The 24,062-nt window shown below is 35.6% G+C and overlaps 2 protein-coding genes across 3 annotated transcripts; both read left to right on the top strand.

The window, feature by feature from the left end:
- Positions 1-14,385: 14,385 nt before the first annotated feature.
- On the top strand, positions 14,386-16,442 carry LOC123545441 (solute carrier family 46 member 3-like). Of its 2 annotated transcripts, none has more exons than XM_045331759.2 (3): positions 14,386-15,565; positions 15,877-16,029; positions 16,302-16,442. In XM_045331759.2, the coding sequence occupies exons 1-3, from the start codon at positions 14,434-14,436 to the stop codon at positions 16,313-16,315; spliced, it is 1,299 nt and encodes a 432-aa protein (XP_045187694.2). In that variant the 5' UTR covers positions 14,386-14,433; the 3' UTR covers positions 16,316-16,442. The 2 variants fall into 2 exon arrangements, with proteins under 2 accessions (XP_045187694.2, XP_045187693.2); XM_045331758.2 differs by having other exon boundaries at positions 15,877-16,117; positions 16,302-16,434.
- An 871-nt stretch (positions 16,443-17,313) lies between these two features.
- LOC123545442 (proton-coupled folate transporter-like) lies at positions 17,314-20,367 on the top strand. Its single transcript, XM_045331760.2, has 4 exons — positions 17,314-18,433; positions 19,038-19,121; positions 19,341-19,497; positions 20,103-20,367. Exons 1-4 carry the CDS (start codon positions 17,314-17,316, stop codon positions 20,227-20,229), a joined length of 1,488 nt encoding a protein of 495 aa, XP_045187695.2. The 3' UTR covers positions 20,230-20,367.
- Positions 20,368-24,062: the final 3,695 nt, after the last annotated feature.

Raw genomic sequence — 24,062 nt, 5'->3', positions numbered from 1 at the left:
TTAACTGCCATGACCCATTATTAGGGTTCAAATCCACGTCTCCGTGGTAAGCAGCTGACACCTTATCTCCAACACCACCACTCCCCTTCTGCCGCAAAACATTGCCAGTTATATGGGTAATTTGTACAGCATATGCTGTATGCAGGTCTAGAATTTTCTCTTTTTTATGGACATTCTGTAAATATATTTACAATCCATAAATCTGAAGATTTTGCAGTATAAATTTATAGACTGGTTGTATGAGATCTGTTAAAATTACAATTTAAATCAATATTGACAGAAAATCACACAAAAAAAAAGCTTCTTATGCATTCTAAGTTTAACCCTGCAGTTTTGACCAATTTTTAGAAGGATAATATGCCCCCTACCCCCCACCCTACCCCCGCCCAATCATACCTGGGACCTACGCTTAAGCAAATTATGTATTTATGAGGGTACATCAGAAATACTGATGACCTGAACTTCAAACTTCTGAAAAATAAGCTTGTTTCTTGAAATAAATTAGGTTAGATCTATTTTAGTGTCAATATTTTGTTGTTGTTGTTGTTGTTGTAGTATTTCATTATGTAAAGCTGACTTCGTAGCGATAGGTTCGAATCTATATTTTGCCATTATAATTTCGTTTATTTCAATTTAAGTTGTCGAATATACTGTAACATCATTGAACATAAATATTTTTTCGTAAATTTACTTTGAGTATCTCCTTCTTACAAAGAAACGTTGATTCGGATGTACTGACACCTGAATATCTGCATGCGCGCCGAATGTTTACAGAGTCCGTTAGTATTTTGGTGTCTCTCGGTGATACTGTTACACATTAGAACAACTCAATAAAATCTCCTTTCAATTAACTATCGATATATCTGGTGTTTTACGTAAGACTGAGGTAAGTACATATAAATTAATACTTATATAGATTATTCTTGAATTCATTTTGGCGCAAAGTTATCCCAAGATTTGGACCAAGTCAAGATTTTGTTGCAGACCAAATAGCCTACATATGCGTTCGTTAACAGCAACATGAAATTTATTCAGTAAAAACCCTAAAGTCTAGTTTCTGTAAAGAAAAAAAAACGAATGCAAATTGCTACCATACCCCACCCACTTCTGTTAAACAAGAAACTTTCCATATAATATTCAGCACTGGTAAAGATAAAGGTAAGTTTTATTTACCATCGCTTGGTGAAACAATTAACATAAGCTCTCTAGAGCTTTTCTGCGACCCTATATTAAGAACAGTTAAAACCAATTATACCTCACCCCCTGCAATTTGCTGGTGCCCATTTACAGCAGGGTCGACTGAGGCAATCGTGATGAAGTGCCTTGCCCAAGGACACACCGCAGTGGGAGTTGCCAGGATTCGAACCAGGGGCCTTCGCCTCCGTAGGAAAGCGTCTTAGCCCTCGCGATCTCGGCCGGTGCGTCCGCAACTATTTAATTTCTGTTTCGAAGTCTTTCAGTGCTTTCACGGGATCTACTTTTCAGATCATATTTACAGCACAACAGCGGATGTTAAGTGCTGTGTGGCGGCCATAAAAGTCGCCCCGACTTCGTCTCAGTGTTGATATATTTTCTTGTCCTTCGGGATCATTGATTTCAACTCATTTATATTTGAAGATTGAATACTGCTTAAGCCGGTGATAGGGGGCGTGGGCAGTGTTGCATTATCCATAACTGCTCATGAACAGACTCAATCAAACTGAGTCTGTAATTTTTACTGTTTGTTAAAATTGTTTTGTTCTCGGTGCTTCCAAGGGATCTACTTTTCAGATTATATTTATATTTTTAACTATATACGTATTAAATCAGAGCTTCAGATAAGCTGCGTACTTAACAAAATAAATTTTCAGAAAACCTGATTGAATTAGTAATATTAACTCAAGGATGTGTCTAGCCGTCCGGGTTACCGAATGCCTAGTCTGAGATTTAGCCAATCTGAGATCCCTTTACCAGACGGCTAGCAAATCCTCAAGGATTTTCTAACCATCCGGTAATAGATTTCCTAATGAATAAGTAATGATACCTGTTATTTACTGAAAAAATATAGATGTCGATACTCGTCTGCAAACAAAACTTTGTGTGAATACATACTACAGATTTACTTTTAATCGTGCATGTAGATACGAAGACTTGCATGTCAGTACTAAGGTCATATTATAAACTCATTCTAGTGTGAAAGCTAAGTCAGGTTTCTTTGTAAATCTTCAGGCCTTTTTACATGGAGAGGTGGCGAATAACTTAAATGGTATGATCCTCATGCCAAGTGGGACAGGAGAGGTCATACAAATGCATGTAAATACCGAAACTTGCATGTCAATTCTAGGTGCATCAAACGTAGTAAACTAATTAAAGTCTGAAAGCTATCTCTTGTTTCTTTGTCAATCCTCAAGCCTGTTTACATGGAGAGGTGGCGAATACCTTAATTGGTCCAATCCTCATGCCAAGTAGGACAGGAGAGGTGGTACAAATGCATGTAGATACCAAGAGTTGCATGTCACTACTTAGTATGTCAAAGTAAACTAATTCAAGTCTGAAAGCTATAGTAGAACCAATTCAAATCTGGAAGATATCTCGTGTTTCTTTGTCAATCCTCAGGCCTGTTTACATGGAGAGGTGGCGAATACCTTAATTGGTCCGATCCTCATGCCAAGTAGGACAGGAGAGGTGGTACAAATGCATGTAGATACCAAGATTTGCATGTCACTACTTAGTATGTCATTGTAAACTAATTCCAAGTCTGAAAGCTACAGTAAAACCAATTCAAATCTGGAAGATATCTCGTGTTTCTTTGTCAATCCTCAGGCCTGTTTACATGGAGAGGTGGCGAATACCTTAATTGGTCCGATCCTCATGCCAAGTAGGACAGGAGAGGTGGTACAAATGCATGTAGATACCAAGATTTGTATGTCACTACTTAGTATGTCATTGTAAACTAATTCCAATTGAAAGATACAGTAAAACCAATTCAAATCGGAAGATAACGTGCTTTCTTTGTCAATCCTCAGGCCTGTTACATGGAGGTGCCCCAAAACCTTAATTGACCCGATCCTCAAAGCCAAATAAGGACAGGCAGACGGTGTACAAATGCATAAGTAGAACCAAGATTGTATGCACTACTTGTAATGTCATAGAAAACACGGAGTACTGCCTTAATACACCCCTGAATTTAAGCGGACGATCTGTATATGCGCCCTATTTTTATGCCGCGAACGCAATTTAAATATTAAAAGACCTGAACTTAAAGCAAACCCATGCCTTTACGCACAAGGCACTTGTGGAAATCAGGCCACGAATCGATATTAGTCCGTTTTCAGCGACTATATGAGACGCTCCCTCGCAGATTTTACCAATAGAGTTGACCGTCTTTATTCCGCGTAAAGTGTTTGAAACTAAACATTATTTCTTACAAAAATGGTCGTAAAACATAAAAAGAACGTTTTGACATTTAGAACACGTGTTAAGGACTCAAATGCTTCGATAGGAAACCACCATAAAAGTCGTTGAAGAATTCGAGAAGTCGGTGCATAAATTACTATTATTCCTGTGAAACAAAAATAGAACAGTATTTAACAGAAAACGACGATGTAAAACGATTTAAAGATGCCAGTCAATAACCGAATAAATGTCATGAACAACTTGTAAACAAAAATTAAACATATAAACCTCTAAGTGTGAGTAAATAGTATCCAAATGGAACATTTATATAATTACTGCTCCCCTTTATTTTTTACAGTATGACTAAATTGTTTGAATTCAACATCTATAATGAATGATTGCAAATATTGAAATTTAATATTTATTCATAGATCATTAAAAGAAAATAGTATTTAATCATTTCCAACTACCTAACTTAAAGAGGCCAATATATAGTATCCGTTTTTCATGTACTTTAATTGAAAAATATATGAAACCACGTCATCCGTTAAGTGAGACTAGTTTTAAGAGATCCTTCTTTGTGTGACTTTTTCGTGCTTCAAAGTAGTCTCTTAAACGGACTCGACTGTTAATTCTAAAAAAACACAAGAATAATATCAAAATGGAACCACGCACAAAATACGTAGCTCCTCAAACGAAACCCAGGACACGCATGACGCGTTCACCACATCAACATACACACACCACCCAATAGAGCAAACACGAAGGACAAAACGAAACACACACGCACACAAACAACATAAGACGAACGAACAAACAAGGAACAGTGGGGGCCCGCCTTGAACGTCAGTGGCCAAAACACCACTGGGAGCTTAAACCGGTTTATGTGCACCTAACCTCACTCTTACCCACCATTTTCCAAAGACATGGACAGTGTAAATAAAGTAATCCCCTCCAGGTGAATCTCTTACACACGTAATGGAAACAAAAAGGCATGGCATGTAAAACACAAAAATGCTCGTGTATAAATATATAAAAAACAAACCTTAAGAGCCAAAAACGTATGTACTCAATGCCTTTTCAGAAGACAGAGCAACAAGAGAAACACCCTTAAGGGCCCGACGAAACAGGCCAGAAGACAAATATCAAAACAGTTCAGTCCTGGTAGGATTTAAAAACTGCTTATCATAGAGTCCTCCCCCTCTTCCGTCAGACGCAATCAAAGAGGGAAGCGTAGTGTCCAACTGTAAACGGGTTGAACACTAAACATGCGGTATGTCTCAAAACAGTTGGGTCGTAACCTCTTTTAATAAAACGTTTGATAATCTTCCCAAATACATTTGGAAAATTACCGTGACCCAAGATCTTACGAAGTTTGTAAACCACATCCCCATAAAAAAAACGGGTTTAGAAATACCTTCTCGCAGAAGTGTCTTTAAATTACTATTGAATTTTAAAACTAAATCAGAATTACGATAATAAAATTTAGCAAAATATTTACGCAATTTGTAATAACGGTAGCCTTGCTGAAGAAGTTTACCTGTAATATATTGATTACGTTTATTGAAATGCTTGACATGACTACACGCTCTGGCAAATCGAATTAATTAAGAAATATATACCCCATAAGATGTAGCCTGAGGTACATCCCCATCCAAATGGGGAAAATTTACAATACTAAAATTAAAATCATCCCTCTTGTCATAAATTTTGGTATGTATAAAATTGTCATAAATAGAGAGATGTAAATCTAAAAATGAAAAAGCTTGTTGAAAACTGATAAATGCTGAAAAGTTGATATGTCCTAGGATTTCGTTGAAAAATGAAAAACGTGCTTCAAAACATTCTCAGTGGGATCAGTGGACGGTAAGGTTTGCAAGAAGATATGTGTGTGCTTGCGTGCGTTTGTGCGTGCGTATGCGTTTGGTTAAACGCCGTTACTAAACAATATTTCAGGTCAATCTCAACGTTTTTGAGTACCAGTATAATGCTATGAGCATCCGTACGAAATATATATATATAGAGCCAGATCGATACTTTTTGTTGGGGTGTGGAATAAATGTTTGATTATAGAGTTAGTAAAACTCATTTATAACGGACTGACAAGTTTTCTATTCTTTTCTTTATTTTAATTTTTAACAACTTACCATACGCCTACATTGAATGTATAATAAATGTTGAACTTCTTACGAACAATATTTTTCTTGTATTATTAGATTTAAGATTCAGTAAACACTCATAACAGAGAAATGGAAGATTTTTACGGTGGCTGATTTATACCATTTCATCAATTCGCCACGCGACCCCGTCGAGCGAAAACACGAGAATTAAAAAAAGTTAAACGCGGAGTGTTTAGCGAGCAAAAATTCGATGATATGTGCGGAGCGAAAACACGTCTATGGCGAGGGGGGGTGCTGGCGTTGAGTGAGATTCAAGATGTAAAGCGGCTCAAACCGGCTCGGAGCCCGCTGATCAGCCAGTTTTCGCTCGACTCCCCCCAACGATTTACATATTAAATCTGCGATTCTCCATAGAGAAAATACTAGGAATAAGAAAGGGCGGGAGCGTGGATTGTAAACATGATAATTAGTTGGGGCGCTGAGCGAAAAGTCGATATTTACGTTATAAATCGGCGCCAAAAATTAGCGGAAAGACGGAATGGCATATATCAGCCATTAAAGAATTTTGTTAAAATGTCTATGAGGTTCAAAAGACGCTCATATTTTAATATCTTATTAATTCAAGGAATTTATCAATTAATGAGTTCTTGTTTGGCTCTCTCATGAATTGATGTGTGTCATTCCGATTTAATAGCAGACATGAGACGTGATGACTAGTTCCATTAACTACTGTTTAATCCAACATCAGACTGTTCTTGGTGGTGTTATCTCTACCATTCATAACTAACCAGTCCAATTCATCTCTTTTCCGTTGTAGTTGCCTTAGAGCTGACGATTTCTCCACATTTCTGAAGACCTTTCTCTAGCTGTACTTGGTGAGCGTCAAAAAATACACACCTGTGCCATGTGAGTGCCGATTTGAAACCCCTTACCATCTTTAAACACGAGTCATTCTTTAAATATAACAAATTAAGTCTTGAAATTTGAACTGGTTATTGTAGGAAGACATTACTATACGATACTGTATCAAAAATGAATACATTTGGAGTATTTACTGAGTATTTTACGTGTTTTTTTGACATTTGACATTTTTGAGTCAAACGTTCACGTTTACCTCGCCGTATTTTGTTTATTTCAAGATGGAATGTTGTGACACTCACAAAACATAGTCACCAATTATTCATCAGGGCGCAGATATCTTTCATTTTAAGAAAAGTTTTGAATTACCGGAGATACAATAAGAAATACTTACAGCACCGCTCCTCCAAAATCGCTTATCGAGCGCTGTATGTGTGAGTGCCACCTGTACTTGGGAGCGCCGGTACCAGGGTGTGAGTAAGACGGAAATTTTTCTGAAGTATCGGACAATTTCAGATCTATGATATCATGATGCGAGAAGTTTCCTGTTAGCCGTATGGGATAACTCCATTCTTTAAATGCACGGAACCAGAGCCTGGCAGAGGGACATTCTGGGTTAATTCCCCCTTTGTTTCTTACATTTTACAAAGAAAGTCGGTCTTGAAACTCGGCGTGACTCTACCCTACCCTACCCTACCCCCCCCCCCCCCCCCGTCCCCTTAAATTGGGTTACCCCCTCTTTAATGTTGGTGTCCCTCTAACCAAAATTCCTGGATCCGCAGATGCTTTACTTATAAAATAGTATATTAAAATCATATTGTGCTGTCTGAGAGTTTGGCATTATACAGAGTCATACAGAGTGTCATTATCACTTAGATACGATCATTATAGGTTATTAACTTTGTATGTGGATATATGCACGAGTTCTGCAGCGGTAATATTGCGCGACTTTAGGAGCGCAATATTGTCTGCGCAAAAAGAACGAGTGCATATATCCACATACAAAGTTGATAACATTTTTATTACATATCCACTATCAAATGATTAATTTATATTAAAATTATCGTTCTGTCTCGAAAGACAGGAAAAAATTCGGGAAAAAAATCTCCGAAAACGCAATTAACAAATCAAACTGACGCGCATTAATATTTTCCGCGAAAATGACGTCAACTTGTTGTCGCAACGTGCGCATGGACGCCATGGACATCACGCGATTCTTTCCATTACAACGTTAAGAAACCATTCCACTATATTAGTCCAACTCATGACGTAATTATAACTTTCATTTCATTTCAGTCTGATAAATTACTACATGCTAGTATCTAATAGGTCAGATTAATCAAAGTGTAGAAGTAAACAAAATGTTGCATAAATTACAAATTAAACAAACACACAATAGCCACAAAAAATCTAAAGAAACGAGATCCGCAATGGACGCACCGTCAGGGGAGGTAACTAGAGTCACGGATTGGGACTAGTCCGATATGAAAGCGTTCAACGTTATGATATGGAAAAATATTGCACGATCGCGATCCATTGAAACCAAATGGAAAATAATTTTAGGTATGTAATAATCATTTTTATTTCCTCTCATGTATGATTTACAATCGTGCACTGTGTACTGACTATACTGACATAATTTTATATAAAACCTAAATGTTTGGAGCGACACTAACGATTTTTTACATTGTTCACATTGTTTTATCGTCTGATTTTTATTTTTTTATTTTTTATTTTTTTTTTTTTTTTTTTTTTTTTTTTTTGGTAATCGCTCTTATATCCATGATTATATTAATTGAAATGTTTTTATTTAATTTTCATTTTTTCATTTCTAAAGCCGCTTGTAAAATTCCTGCCCTTTCGGACAATTGGTATCAAAATGCACGAAAAAAACGATCATAATTACTGACAAATTGAATGGGCGGATTAAAAGAAGTAAGGTTCATTCTAATGTTTGAAATCTCAAGGAATTTTAATCGAACTTCAACTTTATACTTTAACTTCGCAAGAGACGTTGAAGGGGAAGGCGAAAGTTGAAATCTCAAACTCTCTATTATTACAGAAAGGTGTGACGGGTGCGTCTACTGCAGGCAGGGAGGATTTGACGGTCAGCCAGAGGATTTGGAGATATACTGTAATGTCTTTAATGTGGACTTGCGTGTGATTTAAGTTTTCACAAGGGTTTTAGTGTGTGTGAAAGTATGTCAGTTTTCAAAATTGAGCTATGACAATTTGCTCAAACTACATAACTCAAAGAACTTTGAAGCGGTCTTGTTGACGTCATGAGCTTTTGTTTAATACCAGTATTGGTGATATAGGCCCATGATTATATACTGTAGAAAGTGAACAAGTTCACTGCTCGATACAGATAATCATATAGCCTGATCTCTGAATGATATTTATGAACCAAAAGAAGGCATAAAATAAAAACATACAGCAGTGATTTGAATTATTGATATTGTTAAACTAGATCTGGGCCTGTATTCATAAAGGATCTTAGTAAAAAAAATTATCTAGAACTTAATATTCTTTGAACAATCAAGTCAAAAACTTTTCACGCTCTTTAAATATTTCACAGCATGACTCCAAACTTGTATATTATACCAAAGAAAAATAGATTGGCAACTTGAAAGGCGTATAGAGCAAATCTCCCCAACATCACATGGCAACTGAATGAGGTCTCCTTTTAGTAAGCATATTTGATCACAATTGATCAAGTCAGCAAACGCTTTGAAGTAAGAAAACTTGATCGTTTGTGTATAATGCTAATGGTACCTTTTTAATAATGTTACCAGTATTTTCTACAGAGGAAAGCAATGAATTTTTGATTGGAAGTCTGAGAAATCAACAGTTGTTGAAAAATAGACTCGATTCGGTTTATTACGCGCCAGTGTAACATTAAATACTGACCACGTTGAAAATTGACCCCATAGATCCTTTTCAACGTTGAGAATTGACAAGGGTCCTTTTTCAACGTTGAGAATTGACACCGTCAACATTTCAGCATTAAATTTTGATCAAAATATCCTTTTTCAACATTGAGAAATGGCCCCACCAACATTTCAACATTAAATTTTGATCAATGTGGTTAATATTTAATGTTACACCGGCTGTACCGCCAGTTTAATACTTCAGTAAGTATCTGTTGATTTGATCACAATTGATCAAATCGGCAAACACTTTGAAATAATATAACGCGTCAATGTCAATGTCACCAAGGTGTTATAGTGACGTCTTGGTTATTTTTAAGGTTGAAGTTTTTCGGCAACTTTTGTTTTTCTGTCATAGCTTTGTTATTATTGCTTATATCTTTCTCTAACTTTACATAAACATTGTCCAGCATACAAACAAAGTATGTGCAGGGGGTGGGCCCATTATACCCACGGTCAAGGTCACCAAGGTGTTATACTTAGGTTAAGGTCACAAAATTGTTAAACTTGGAATTATTTTCATGTTAATTTTTTTGGAAAGCTTCGTTTATAGACATACCTTTGGTACTTTAAAAGATAGTGACTTCACTTTATCATCATCATCTGCATGTGTGGTAGCAATCCCAATAACTCTAATATGTGTTCTTGACAGAATTATGCACCTTGATATATCTTCCTTTTAAAGTAGAGGTCTCCTGTTGAGACATATACTCATTTTACTGTCAAATCACCAAATAGTGGAGCGCGCTGTCTTACGGACAGCTCTTGTTGTTGAGACCCCTTAGAGAATTTCAAAAGAGAGTTTATTCTAACACATTCTTTGTTTATTCTTTTACTATTTTTTATCAGAAAATCAAATTATTGATCGTCTGCGTTACTTAGATTTTGTTTTTCTCAAAAACTGTCAAAGGTAACCATTTGAAACTTGGAAAACTTGTTCACTTTTACACATTTTTATACGCCCGAAGGGACGTATTATGTTATGACGCCGGTGTCCGTCCGTCCATTAGCAATTTCGTGTCCGCTCTGTAACTCTTGAACCCCTTGAAGGATTTCAAAGAAACTTGACACAAGTGTTCACCACATGGAGACGACGTGCAGAGTGCTTGTTTCGGATGACTAGGTTCAAGGTCAAGGTCACACTTAGGGGTTAAAGGTCATATAAGTGTGTTTCTTGACCGCTCTGTAACTCTTGAACTGCTTGGAGGATTCCAAAGAAACTTGGCACAAATGTTCACCACACTGAGGCGACGTGCAGAGGGCATGATTTAGATGACTCGCTTCAAGGTCAAGGTCACACTTGGGGGGTCAAATGTCATAAATTACTTTGCTTTGTGTATATTGCTCTGCATTGCAGTGCTCTTGTTTTTATTTGGCAGATCCCTTTTTGTTCTCTAACAATAATTTTCTTTGTATTACTTCCCTTTTTTGTTAGTATAAATAGCTTATTTTGAATCTTTTTTATTATTTGCCATAGGGAAAAACCGAGACACTTTTCTGTGGTACAACATGGATGGTACCTCCAATTTTTAGGTGCATTTTGACATAACTTTACCTGGTAAGAATTTTTTTTGTGGACTTGGAATTTTTTTCTGGATTTTCTTCTTTTTTTCTGTTCCTGTCCTTTGGGCTTCAACAGTCAAGTTCTTTAAATTTTGCTCCCATCCTCTGATGTAACCCTTCGGGCGTATATTGCCCCGCTTGGCGGCGCTGTTGTATTCATTGCAATGCAGGTATGCAGGTAACCCTGTGATTTGTTTTTACAGAGTAAATACCTCTTACTGTCCGTTAGTCTCCAATTTCTCAATACAGTGTAACAAGGTATTTTTCTTCTTTACAGTGGTGACCTCATTCTGTTGACTAGGTGACTTTCAATGTTTTTTTGTTGAGCTATTGCCCTTTTTCGACCTTGAAATTTCAGTTGTTTTTTTTTTTTACAATCCAATTACCCAATATCTTATCATAGGTATTGACATGATACTAAGACATAATTTATTGTGATGACCCAATTTGTTAGACAAGAGGAGGTAACTCTATCAAGGATCATTTTCTAAGAATTATTGCCCTTTTTATACGCCCGTTTGAAAAATTGGACGTATTATGGGAACGCCCCTGGCGGGCCGGCAGGTGACGTCCGGAGCATATCTTCTTCATGCATGGAGGGATTTTGGTGAAACTTGGCAAAGTTGCTCACCATCATGAGACGGAGTGTCATGCGCAAGAACCAGGTCACTAGGGCTGTTCAGTGTATGTGCATCTGTGCGTGCTTGTGTCCGGATTTGATTACATGTCCGGACTGTAACTTTGACATGCATGGAGTAATCACGTTTATATTTGGCATGAATGTTAACCTCAGTGAGACAGAGTGTCATGCGCAAACCGCAGGTTCCTATCTCAAAGGTCAAGGTCACACTTAGAGGTCAAAGGTTAAATTCAATAATGACTTTATCCGGAGCATTTCTTCTTCATGCATAGATGAATTTTGATGAAACTTGGCACAATTACTCACCATCATGAGACGGAGTGTCATGCGCAAGAACCAGGTCCCTAGGTCTAAGGTCAAGGTCACAATTAGAGGTCAAAGGATACAAGAATGAAAACTTTGTTCGGAGCATTTCTTCTTCATGCATGAAGGGATTTTGATATTACTTAGCACAATTGTACACCATCATGAGACGGAGTGTTATGCGCAGGTCCCTTCTTTAGAACTACTTCCCTTTGTTGTTACTATAAATAGCTTATATTACAACTTTTTCATTACTAGTCGTAGGGAAAAATCGAGATCACTTTTCTGTAGTGCAACATACATGATACATCCAATTCTGAGATGTATTTTGACCTGTCTCTACGTGGTAAGATTTTTGTGTGGACTTGCAACTTTTGGGGGGGATTAAAGATTAACTTCCTTTAGTTGTTACTACAAATAACTTACATTGTAACTTTTTTATAATTGACCATAATTATGGAAAAACAAAGACCACTTTTATGTGGTACAACATAGATGTTTTTTTCAATCAGTAACTTGAGAACCACTTTACCCAGAATGTTAAAACTTAATAGAATGATTGCACATGCAGAGTTTATGACCCCTATTTATTTTAGGGGTCACTGGACCTGAACATGAGAAACAATTTCCATTTCATAACTTTTAAAAGAACCACTAGGCCCAGAATTTTGAAACCTAGTCGGATGATTGGACATGTCAAGTAGATGATCCCTTTTGCAGCCAACCATCATTGTCTCTTTGACTTTTGCTCTTTTCCCCTATTGACTTCTTGCCTGTACGACTATGCATTTGGGGAGACATGCATTTTTCTTCAAAATCATCTTCTAGTTTACCTTTGCCGAACTTGCAGCTCATGAAGTCCGTATTTACCTTTTTCCTGTGGGCATGTCATTGTATTAGATTTTGTTATCGTTAAACTACATAAGCTTTTTGTATTTAATTAAATTGAATTATCGTTATCGTTAAACTACATAATCTTTTTATAATTTTGGACTTGAATTATCGTTATTGTTAAAATACATAAGTTTTTTTGTATTTGATGGATTTAAATAATTGTTACGTATGCTTTAAACTATATTGTATTATCAAGGGGTGCAGTATTCCCATATACTGCTTAAGGGATTACTTTCGTTGTTTCTGAACTTAACGAATATTTTAGTAAATTTTATTATTAGATCTTGAATTAAAATATGTAATTGAAATTTTGTTTTGCTTATTTATTTAAACATGAGCTGTCAAAAGTAGGTTGTATTTTGGTGGTTTCACAACGTTAACCAACAACTTTGTCACAACGTTGATACGACTCCACATTTTTACGTTGTCACAACGTTGTATCTGACCGCAACACAACGTTATGCCACAACGTTGTCGCAACGTTGACACGACTCCACACATTTACGTTGTCACAACGTTGTTTCTAACGTTGTCACAACGTACAGCACAACGTTGTAACAACATTGTCACAACGTTACTGTGCTTCCTGGGATACTACAAGATGACAAGTAAACCATTTAAAGGCTTTCCTGTTTTAGTTTTTTTACTGACTTTTTTGTTATCATGTATCATGTCAAGGGCCTGATAACAAAAATTGGCCCGCCCATATTGACAGACTAATTTTTACATCAGTTCCATTCCAAAATTCAGTTTTATTATAGAGTCCAGTTTGAATGTTGTATGACTTTTTCAACAGATATTCTGTAATATCAAGTAGCCCTAGTGAGTTCCTTAACTCAACTCTGCCTGTCTCCGTTTTTACTGAACAGACAACAGACATCATTGTGTAACTTACACAGTGACATCACAGCGTTTACATGGATCGGTACTTGAAAAGGTTTATGTTTTTATTGTGAATTTTTTATTTATGCCTAATTTTACGCATTTATTTTTAACAAAATATATGTAAAAGTACTAATGTTCATTATAACTCTTTGAACAGTGTAAGTTTAGAGATTAAATAGAAAAAGTGGAAAACCACAGGCCGCCATAAATGAAAATGTTGCAAGCTTGGTTTGATTGAGCCTGTTCGTGGACGATAGGGATGAGGTTCAGTCCCATATCGGCCTCGACTTGATAACCGTTGATATCAAAAGACAATAGCTTGGTATTCTCTGTCAGTCATTGACCTTCCATAAGCCACTGCCAATCTGTAACTGTTAAAACAAAGAAGATACTCTATTGATATTTCTAAAATGTTCTGTATAATTACATCAGGGAAACACAATAAAATACAGTTATTCGTTTGTGAGTCTGTAAAGGATATGTTTCTTCTTATGTCTGTTTCATGTATCAGTTTTTAAATCCATAAGTTTAAAACACGTATTTTATGATATCAGCATTACGAAAATTTTTTATTGACAGTTTTGGGTGGGGGTGGGGGGGGGGGGGTTGTAGCTCACAAAAAAATTCTTGCTTTGCTTATTCTACTTTCCCGTGAATGTTTTATAGATATTTTTCACATGTATTGACCTTGCATAATCTCTTTTGTAGTCGGGTATGTTATAATTTTGATAATGTTACTTCGATGATTATATTTATTCAGTACACTCGGTACAGTATATGTTATCTATTGTTCTATTTAGGACAAACAACACACAGCTAATCTGGTATACATAATGTATCATACTTGTACCGATTGATATTTTACATGATGTTTTTAAATGAGGGATTTCTATGGCAATATCAAAAAAAATACAAAATGACTTCTCTCGACGTACAGGATAAGAAACAAAAACATCTTGCTTGGCGTTTAATCGGACCTTTAAGTGTTAACTTTCTTATTTATCTTGCCGGAACTATTCAAGTATACGCTTGCAATGAATGGATACAAAATCGAGTAAAGGTGACGATATTTGGAAATGAAACAATAGAAACCAATTCAGCGGCTTGTTCTAATCACTCTGACCCAGCTTATTCCAAACTGACGCATGTGCAACAAGAAACATCAAAATGGCAAATGTATAATGCAATCGCATTGAAAGCTGCCTCCTTTCCAGCTTACATCTTGGTATTATATACAGATGTATTTGGACGCCGCTTTCTTTTTATTTTATCTAGTTTTGGCAATGCACTGTACTTTTTCTTGTCTGGGTTTATCATGCGTTTCGAATTAAATTTCACATATCTGATACTTGCAAACGTGTTGTATGGACTTACAGGTGTTGGATTGTATGCAGCCTCTTACTCATATGTCGCAGACGTCACTTCTCCTGGGAAGGAACGCTCGTTTTCTGTATTCTTGTTAGATACGTCACTTCCGGTTGCGGGTGTAGTTGGGGCTTTTGTGTCTGGTTATTTTATAGAAGCTAGTGGTTTTATATACCCAACATTTACAGCCACTGGCATAGCTGTGATAGGAACTTTCGTCGCCATATTTGGCATTCCAGAATCTCTCGAGAAAAAAGACAGAATTCGCAATCCAAAAATATTCGAATCTTTTATTCGACCTTTCTCCTTTTATTTTAGTAAACGTTTTAATGGTTCTAGACTATTATTCATAATGCTTTTCTTCGCATATATTTTTGCTGATATATCCGTTGTCCATCGTAAAACAATGGAAGCACTTTATCAGCTTGGTATGCCATTTTGCTGGAGTCCGTCAAAGATTGGCTTATTTGCGACATTTCTAGGTCTGGGAGCAAATGTGTTTGGTGTGGCATTCTTGAAAACTTTCCAGCGATATATGTCAGACATTACCATCGCCATAATAAGTACATGTGTCACAGCAGGTTCCTTTGTCTTGGAAGCACTTGCGTCAACAGATACTATGCTATATCTTGGTAAATAAAATTACAATTGTTGTATTTGATACTCTAGATTAAATTATGCCATAGCGCAGTCAAAAAAAAACACTTCCCAAGCAATGACTGTATGCATATTTCAAGTAAAGAATAAATAATTATTATTCTGTTTTTAATGTTGTTTATATCATATAGTTGATCTTTTTTCTTTACTAACTTTAAAAGTATGCCACAGAAGACGAATTAACAATTATGTTGCACAATAAATGAATAATAGATTGATAAGATACCATAAAATAATGATATTGTTCCTTTGTATCCATAATTTCATAATAGCTTTCACTTTTCAGTGGCCGTTCCGGCTTGCATGTCATATCTAATGTCTCCGCTGATTCGGGGTACGATGTCCACGATGACGCCAAAACAACACCAAGGTGCTCTTTCTGCTGGACTTCTTGTTGTTCAGACAGTGTGTAGCTTCGTTGGGAGTGTAACCGATAACAGTATATATTCAGTCTCGTTGTCTTTCTTAAATGGATTTATTTTTCTTGTCTTCGCTGGATACTGCATACTTGCAATGTTGTTTCTTGCGTAAGTAGATGTAAGGAAAATAATTATTCGTCGTTTTTTAATTTATACTATTCAGATCGAAATATTTCTTTTCCATTCTGTCTGTACATTCCTCGTAATTTTAAAAAAGATCATTTTCACAATTGAATTTACTGAATCAATAATCGTAAATAATAGAATCAATAAGTACTATTCTACTTTTCAGGACGTTCACTTTAATAAAAAGGAAGCGGAATTTCAGGATAGTTTACGAAGAATTCGAAGAAGAAAAGATTCAAAATCCGTAACAGTCTGTAGTGTTACATTGTTATCATGTGACAGCAGAGCCTTCATCGTTGCATTTTCTAATGACTGACATTGATATTTTTTGTTTTGTTTTCTGGTAATTATTATTAAAGAGTACTCTTCGACCTAACACTAAAAGATTAAAACTCATTGTGTCACCCCATCCCTTCCCCAGGTTTTTACTTTGCCCTTGTCCGTTCGTATGTCCGAGCCCACATTTGCATACTTAGGTGGCTATATGAACAATAGGTAACTGTACTTTTTCTTTGATGTCATTTATTCCGTAAGGCTTTTATGTAGCTATTTTTCTTTTACGTGGCTAAAAGAACAATAGAGAGAACAAAAGAGTAACCACATAAATACCCAGTAGATACGTCCGTCCGTACGTCCGAATTTTTGTCGTTCATATTTCAAAAAGTATTTGAACTATAGTCATCAAATCTCACAGGACTGTTATTCAGTATCTGGTCTTTTAATTAGATTTTAATATGCCAGACCAGAGTTATGACAACTGATTTCGTAAGAATATTGATACAGTGGCTGGAGTGGGGGCACAAGTGTCCTATGGACTCAGATCTTGTTTCGTTAATTTTTAAAACTAAATAATGTTCAATAATTGGATTGGGATATAAATAATAACTTAACCTTCCAGGTATAAAAAAGAGAATAACGAAAGCCTGTCACTGTATGAATAAAAGATACTGTATAAAAATCGTGTGTCAAGTTTTAGAACACCTTTTTATTGACAATGAATCACATGTTTAAAATGAATTGTAAACCTACGTTATCATTTAAGTACTACTTGCCGACTATGGTGTTCTATATTCACATTCAGTACACCGAATGGATAACAGTGTACAAATAGATGAATAATAATATTAAACAAAGTAAAGAGAAGACATTCATACATTTCATTCATTCATTTTTTAAAAATGTGCTGTTCGGAAAAGGATCCGTTGATGCAAAAGGACGAAAAGATGTATCTCGACAAATCTAAGCACATTTCACTTCGTTTAGCAGGACCCCTGACAGTTTCTTTTTTAAGTTACATGGCTATATGGATTAATACATACGCTACATCCGAGTGGATTCAACATCGTATTAAAGTACAGATGTTTGAGAATGAAACATTGACAGACACATCTTCTTCGTGCAACAACCACTCCAATCCGGATTATGCGAAGCTGGAGAAAGTTCAACAAGAGACCGCACGATGGCAAATGTATTTAACAATGACTATCAAATCCATAGCGCTCGTGACTACATTCTTTTATACCGTTTATACCGACCTGATAGGGCGTAAATTCTTATTTATTCTTAGTTGTTTTAGTATCACTTTATATTTCTTCCTTTCATCACTAGTCATCCTTTTCGATTTGCATTTCATCTTTCTCTTACTTGCAAGCGTTATATACGCATTAACTGGGACATCCTATGGATTACTTGCCGTCGGATACTCTTATATTGCTGATATAACACTGGTCGGAAAGCAAAGAGCAATGGCTTTCTTTGCAATGGATGTAAGCATTTCAGTGTCTGGAACTATAGGAGCTTTGGTGTCTGGTTACTATATAGAAGCAATGGGATTTATATATCCTTCTTTCACTTCAGCAGCAATCGCTTTTCTAGGGTTACTAGTAGCAATATTTTGCGTTCCAGAATCTATGAAGGACAATAAGAAAATTCAACGTCCACCTTTAAAACAATCCATATTAAGGCCATTTGAATTCTACGTAAGCAAGAAATTTAAAGGTTCTAGACTGTTATATATAATGTTACTATTCGCCTTTATCTTTGCCGACATGACAGGTGTGCATCGTAAAACTATAGAAGCTCTTTATCAGCTTGGAATGCCATTTTGTTGGTCACCATCAAAAATCGGAATTTTTGCAACTTTGAATGCTACTTCAGCAAACGTGTTAGGAACTTTATTTCTGAAAGGTTTTCAGTATTGTATATCAAATATCGTCATTGCACTAATCAGTATTACTACTTCCGCGGGAGCATTTGTCCTCGAAGCGCTAGCATCCACTGATATTATGCTGTATCTAGGTAAATAATTTTTAATTCATCGTTTTATTTTACCCAGAAACTCATTAGCGGTTTAACTATATAACAACCCATTGTGCAGAAATAAACAGCTTCAAATTATTCTTGACATAGGTCAAGCTCTGATTTTCCTCTGGTAGTATGTTGCATCAGCAAGTATATCCTACAGAAACGGACATTTAGAGGGTGAAGCATTGCGACAATTTCATGTTTGAATGTTTCAGTTGATGATACATTGGCCTCCGCAGCCAAGTGGTTAAGGTCATCGGCTTCGTATATGTATTGCCTCTTACCGATAGGGATTCGAAACATCACTTGAGGTATAGAATTTCTTCATGTGATAAAGCCAATTATCTGGCTTACAGAATGTTGGTGGTTCTATCGAGATGCCAGCCTATGCAAAAACCATATCCGATGACCTTAGTTGTGTAGGTGAAACTGAAAATGCAACAAAAATGTGACGCCAAAATTTCCCTAATAGTTCTTTCATTGGTCAATGTTTATAATGAATGATGTAAGTATGTTCCTTTTAAGTTCTCTTTATTTTCTTTAATGTCCTGGTATATTGTGTATGATAATAAATATAAACATTTTACTTTCTTTTTAGTGGCTTTACCAGCATGTTTAATCAACATAGCTTCACCATTGATACGCAGTACAATGTCAACTATGACTTCGAAACAAAATCAAGGTATATCATCTCTCAACTTCTCGTCCCTTATCTATTTTAATTAAATAAAACATTTTATGCTATTTACTTAAAACTGCTTCCAAAGTTCTCTTTAATTGAATAAAATATCATTTGTTCTTAAAAAACATATCTTTAGAAATATTTTAATCTCTGATATGTATGTATTTGAATGTTTAATCAAACACGTTTATTCTTTATATTTTTACTAAAACGTCGCAGGTGCCCTGTCAGCAAGTTTACTTGTCGTACAAACAATCTGCAGTTTTGTCGCTGGTTATGCTGACAACAGCGTATATGCTGCAACTTTACCTTTCTTCAATGGTTTCATCTTCCTGGTCTTCGCAGGATACTGTGTCCTATCAGCTCTCTTTTTAATGTAAGTGTTTTTAGTTCACCTACTTGTCTTTTAATTGTCGTTCCTTCACCTCTTAGGCTTTGCGGTAAATTTACAGTTATTTCAAAGAACGAGTCTTTAAATGTCGCGTAAGTTAACGCGCCACTTTTACATTATTGAAAACCAGTTATTCAATGGTATCATTTTACTCATGTTCAGTTGCTTTCTATTTAGTAACAAGGGGTAATATTTAATATGTGATGAAAAATATACATATATAATACACTACAAATGAAACAAGTCTTTAGGTTTGATAATAAATAGGTTAAAATACCAAACATTTACGGGTACGCCTGCGTGCAGGAAGGATTTCGGTCTTCATGTCGATCAGCTTCTGATGTGTAAAAATTAAAATCATTCTAAATTCTTATTCACACAATATAGCCATTTACGTTCAATTATACTTGCAAATCAAACAGATATTCTAAATGTGTAGATTTTCCTGAAGAGAATGATTCGATTCATATAATTTGAGCTGGCGCATTTTAAATGTATTATGTTATGCATAACGATTTTCTACACGTACAAGAGCTGAAATCCTAATGTTAAATCGGAACTATCAATAAATTTTCGATTTTATTTTACAGGGCGTACATTTGGATTAAAAAAATAAAAGACAAAATGAATGACATGACGACAACCGTCAACGTATTGCCTGATGATGGTGTTAAACAGCGAGACAGTGATGGTGATAGACAGCAATGCAAAGTTTAATAGACATATTATAATAGTGATAAACAGGAAGAAAGCGATGGTGTTAAACAGCAATGAAAAGTTTAATAGACAAAGGTGATGTTGAGACAACGAAAATCAACATGACTACTTCAGGAAGGAAACTTGATATCTATATATCTTATAGAATACTTTGTTGAAGGTTAACCAAAATGTTTAACAATCATGGAACTAGAATACCAACAAACATGCTTAAACATTTATGATGTGTGTTTTAAAACACCTTGTTACTTCTGAGAAAAATAATACGCTGAAATAAAACAGACTCTTGTTGTCCTCACCATGTTCCAAAGTTTTAAGACTGTGTAAATACAAGTTATCCCCGTAGAGTAACCACTTACAAACGTAAAACACAATCATGTAGAATATATAACAGAAAATCTAGAGAACCATATATGTACTACGTGGTGCTTTGCATAACAGCAGAACAACAAGAGAAAGGCCATTAACAATAGCAAGTGTTTCTGCCTTTGCGACCAGTGCAGACCAAGATCTACACTGTTCGGTATTCAGTCGATAAATTTTCTCTGAACACCCCTTCGAATAATAAATGGCACTGCCCAAATTGACTGATAGACCAGTCCATTGTAGAAAATTAGCATGTTAAAGGTTGAAGAAAACAGTCCAGAAGACAAATATGTTTTAAAAAATCTGAATTAAGACTGCTAAGTCCCAGTGGTATTTTTGAGTGAAAGATAATTTGATCTCTCGCGTAAACAGGTTTTTCTTTTTGTTTCATTTTGATTGTAACAAATGTTACCCATAATGTAGGTTTCAACATTTCGCTGTGAAATTACGATGTAATAAAGAAATATTGTATGTATAACATGTGAAATCAAAATACCTTTCGCCCTTGCCACATACTATGAATTTCTCTCTGTGTATTTGGTCTTAACATTTATATTTCATATAAAAAAAGAAAAGAAGATATTCTACTTTGTAAATATAAATATGTTCTGTAATAAGTTTTGTTTGTTTGTACCTATTTGTTTGTTTTTGGTTTAACGCCGTTTTGTTTTTCAACATTATTTCAGTTAAGTAACGGCGGGCAGTTTACCTAACCAGTGTTCCTGGATTCTGTACCAGTTAAAACCTATTCTCCGCAAGTAACTGCCAACTTCCCCACATGAATCAGAGGTAGAATACAAATGATTTCAGACACAATGTCTTTCATCAAATCGTCACGGAGAACATATGCCCTTAAAAGGTTAGCTCTTATCCCTGCTTAATTTCTACAATGAACTTGTTCATCTTTCAATTTAGAGAGTACCATTAACTGTTAAAAGGGGTGCTTAACAAAAAGATACTGACTGAATGGCAAACAGTACAGATTATGAGCAGACTATATGGATGTGCGAGCTGGTCATGATTTACACTGAATCAGTCGTGTTCAGCATGACATGGGTTGAAGGTGATTCCATTTGTGGCGGGTCACCTTAAAATACATTGAAGAATTCTTGTATATTTATTGAAACAAAACAAATGCTCAAGTTAACACAAATATAAAACAGATGATCTGCACCTGAAACATGTTTACGTTGTAAGCTGTTGAATTTATATTTACAAATTTCCCTGTATCCGCTTTATCAAGTGAAGTGTATATTGAATTCACTTTATGTTTCGATGTATTTGATAATACAATCGTTAAATCCTGGCCGTATCTACTATATCAAAAGCTAAAGGTAGAAAATCCTTACACATCTCAATGTATCCACTGTATCAGATGCTAAAGTTATATTATCCATACATGTTTCTCTGTACCAGATGCTAAAGTTATAATATCCATACATGTTTCATTGTATCATATGCTTAAGTTATAAAATCCATACATGTTTCTCTGTATCAGATGCTAAAGTTATAATATCCATACATGTTTCTCTGTATCAGATGCTAAAGTTATAATATCCATACATGTTTCTCTGTATCAGATGCTAAAGTTATAATATCCATACATGTTTCTCTGTATCAGATCCATACATGTTTCTCTGTATCAGATGCTAAAGTTATAATATCCATACATGTTTCATTGTATCATATGCTTAAGTTATAAAATCCATACATGTTTCTCTCTATCAGATGCTAAAGTTATAATATCCATACATGTTTCTCTGTATCAGATGCTAAAGTTATAATATCCATACATGTTTCACTGTACCAGATGCTAAAGTTATAATATCCATACATGTTTCATTGTATCTTATGCTAAAGTTATAAAATCCATACATGTTTCACTGTATCATATGCTAAAGTTATAAAATCCATACATGTTTCACTGTATCAGGTACTAAAGTTATAAAACCCATACATGTTTCTCTGTATCAGGTACTAAAGTCGCACTCTATCAGCTGATAACGTTGCAAAATTTAATTTACATAATTGCCTTCCAAAAGCATCCTGGATCAGGAAATTTACCCAAATTGTCACAATAAAGAAATGTTATCTACATTTGAAGTAAATCAGCACTACGACAGCAGCCATAATGAGAATGAAACAAATAACTATCGCCACGATAGAACCAATACCAAGGCCTCCTCCACTGCCACTGAAACAATATAATAATAACATAAAGGATTTAAAATTAACTCAGTTTCATTCGTCATTTTTTCTTTAGCTCACCTGAGCACGAAGTGCTCAAGGTGAGCTTTTGAGATCGCCCAGTGTCCAGCGTCCGTCGTCAACAATTTGACTGCTAACACTCTAGAGGTCACAATTTTGGCCCAATCTTAATGAAACTTTGTCAGAATGTTACCGTCAATAAAGTCTTGGACGAATTCGATACTGGGTCATCTGGGGTAAAAAAAAAACTAGGTCACCAGGTAAAATCAAAAGAAAATCTTGTTAACATTCTAGAGGCCACATTTATGACAATATCTCTATGAAACTTGGTCAGAATGTAATCTTGACGATCTTTAGGTCAAGTTCAAATCTGGGTCTGGTGAGGTCAAAAACTAGGTCACCAGGTCAAATCAAAGGAAAAGCTTGTTTACACTCTACTGGCCACATTTATGACTGTATCTTCAGGAAACTTGGTCAGTATGTTAATCTTGATAATCTTTAGGTCAAGTTCGAATCTGAGTCATGTGGGATCAAAAACTAGGTCACCAGGTCAAATCAAAGGAAAAGCTAGTTAACATTCTAGAGGCCACATTTATGATCATATCTTAATGAAACGTGGTCAGAATGTTAATCTTGATGATCTTTAGGTCAAGGTCTAATATGGCTTAGGTGGGATCAAAAACTGCGTCAAATCAAAGGAAAGCTAGTTAACAAGCTAGAGGCCACATTTATGACCATATCTTAATGAAACTTGGTCAAAATGTTAATCTTGATGATCTTTAGGTCAAAGTCTAATATAGCTCAGGTGGGATAAAAAACTGGATCACTAGGTAAAATCAAAGGAAAGCTAGCTAACAAGCTAGAGGCCACATTTATGACCATATCTTAATGAAACTTGGTCAGAATATAATCTTGACGATCTTTAGGTCAAGTTCAAATCTGTGTCTGGTGGGGTCAAAAAACTAGGTCACCAGGTCAAATCAAAAGAAAAGTTTCTTAACACTCTATAGGCCACATTTATGATTGTATCTTAATGAAACTTGGTCAGAATGTTAAGCTTGATAATCTTTAGGTCAAGTTCGAATCTGGGCCATGTGGAATGTGACCTACTGACCTACTTTTTTGATTTTTAAGATACAGCCTTGAAATTTGGATGACATGTACAGTTTTGCAGACTGATCTTGAAACTGACTTTCAGTGACCATGACTGTGACCTACTGACCTACTTTCTTGTTTTTTAAGATACAGCCTTGAAATTT

Source organism: Mercenaria mercenaria, chromosome 1, assembly GCF_021730395.1.
Source record: "Mercenaria mercenaria strain notata chromosome 1, MADL_Memer_1, whole genome shotgun sequence".
Classification (NCBI taxonomy): domain Eukaryota; kingdom Metazoa; phylum Mollusca; class Bivalvia; order Venerida; family Veneridae; genus Mercenaria; species Mercenaria mercenaria.
Note: the sequence above shows the minus strand (reverse complement) of the source record. Positions and strands in the feature narration are given on the sequence as shown.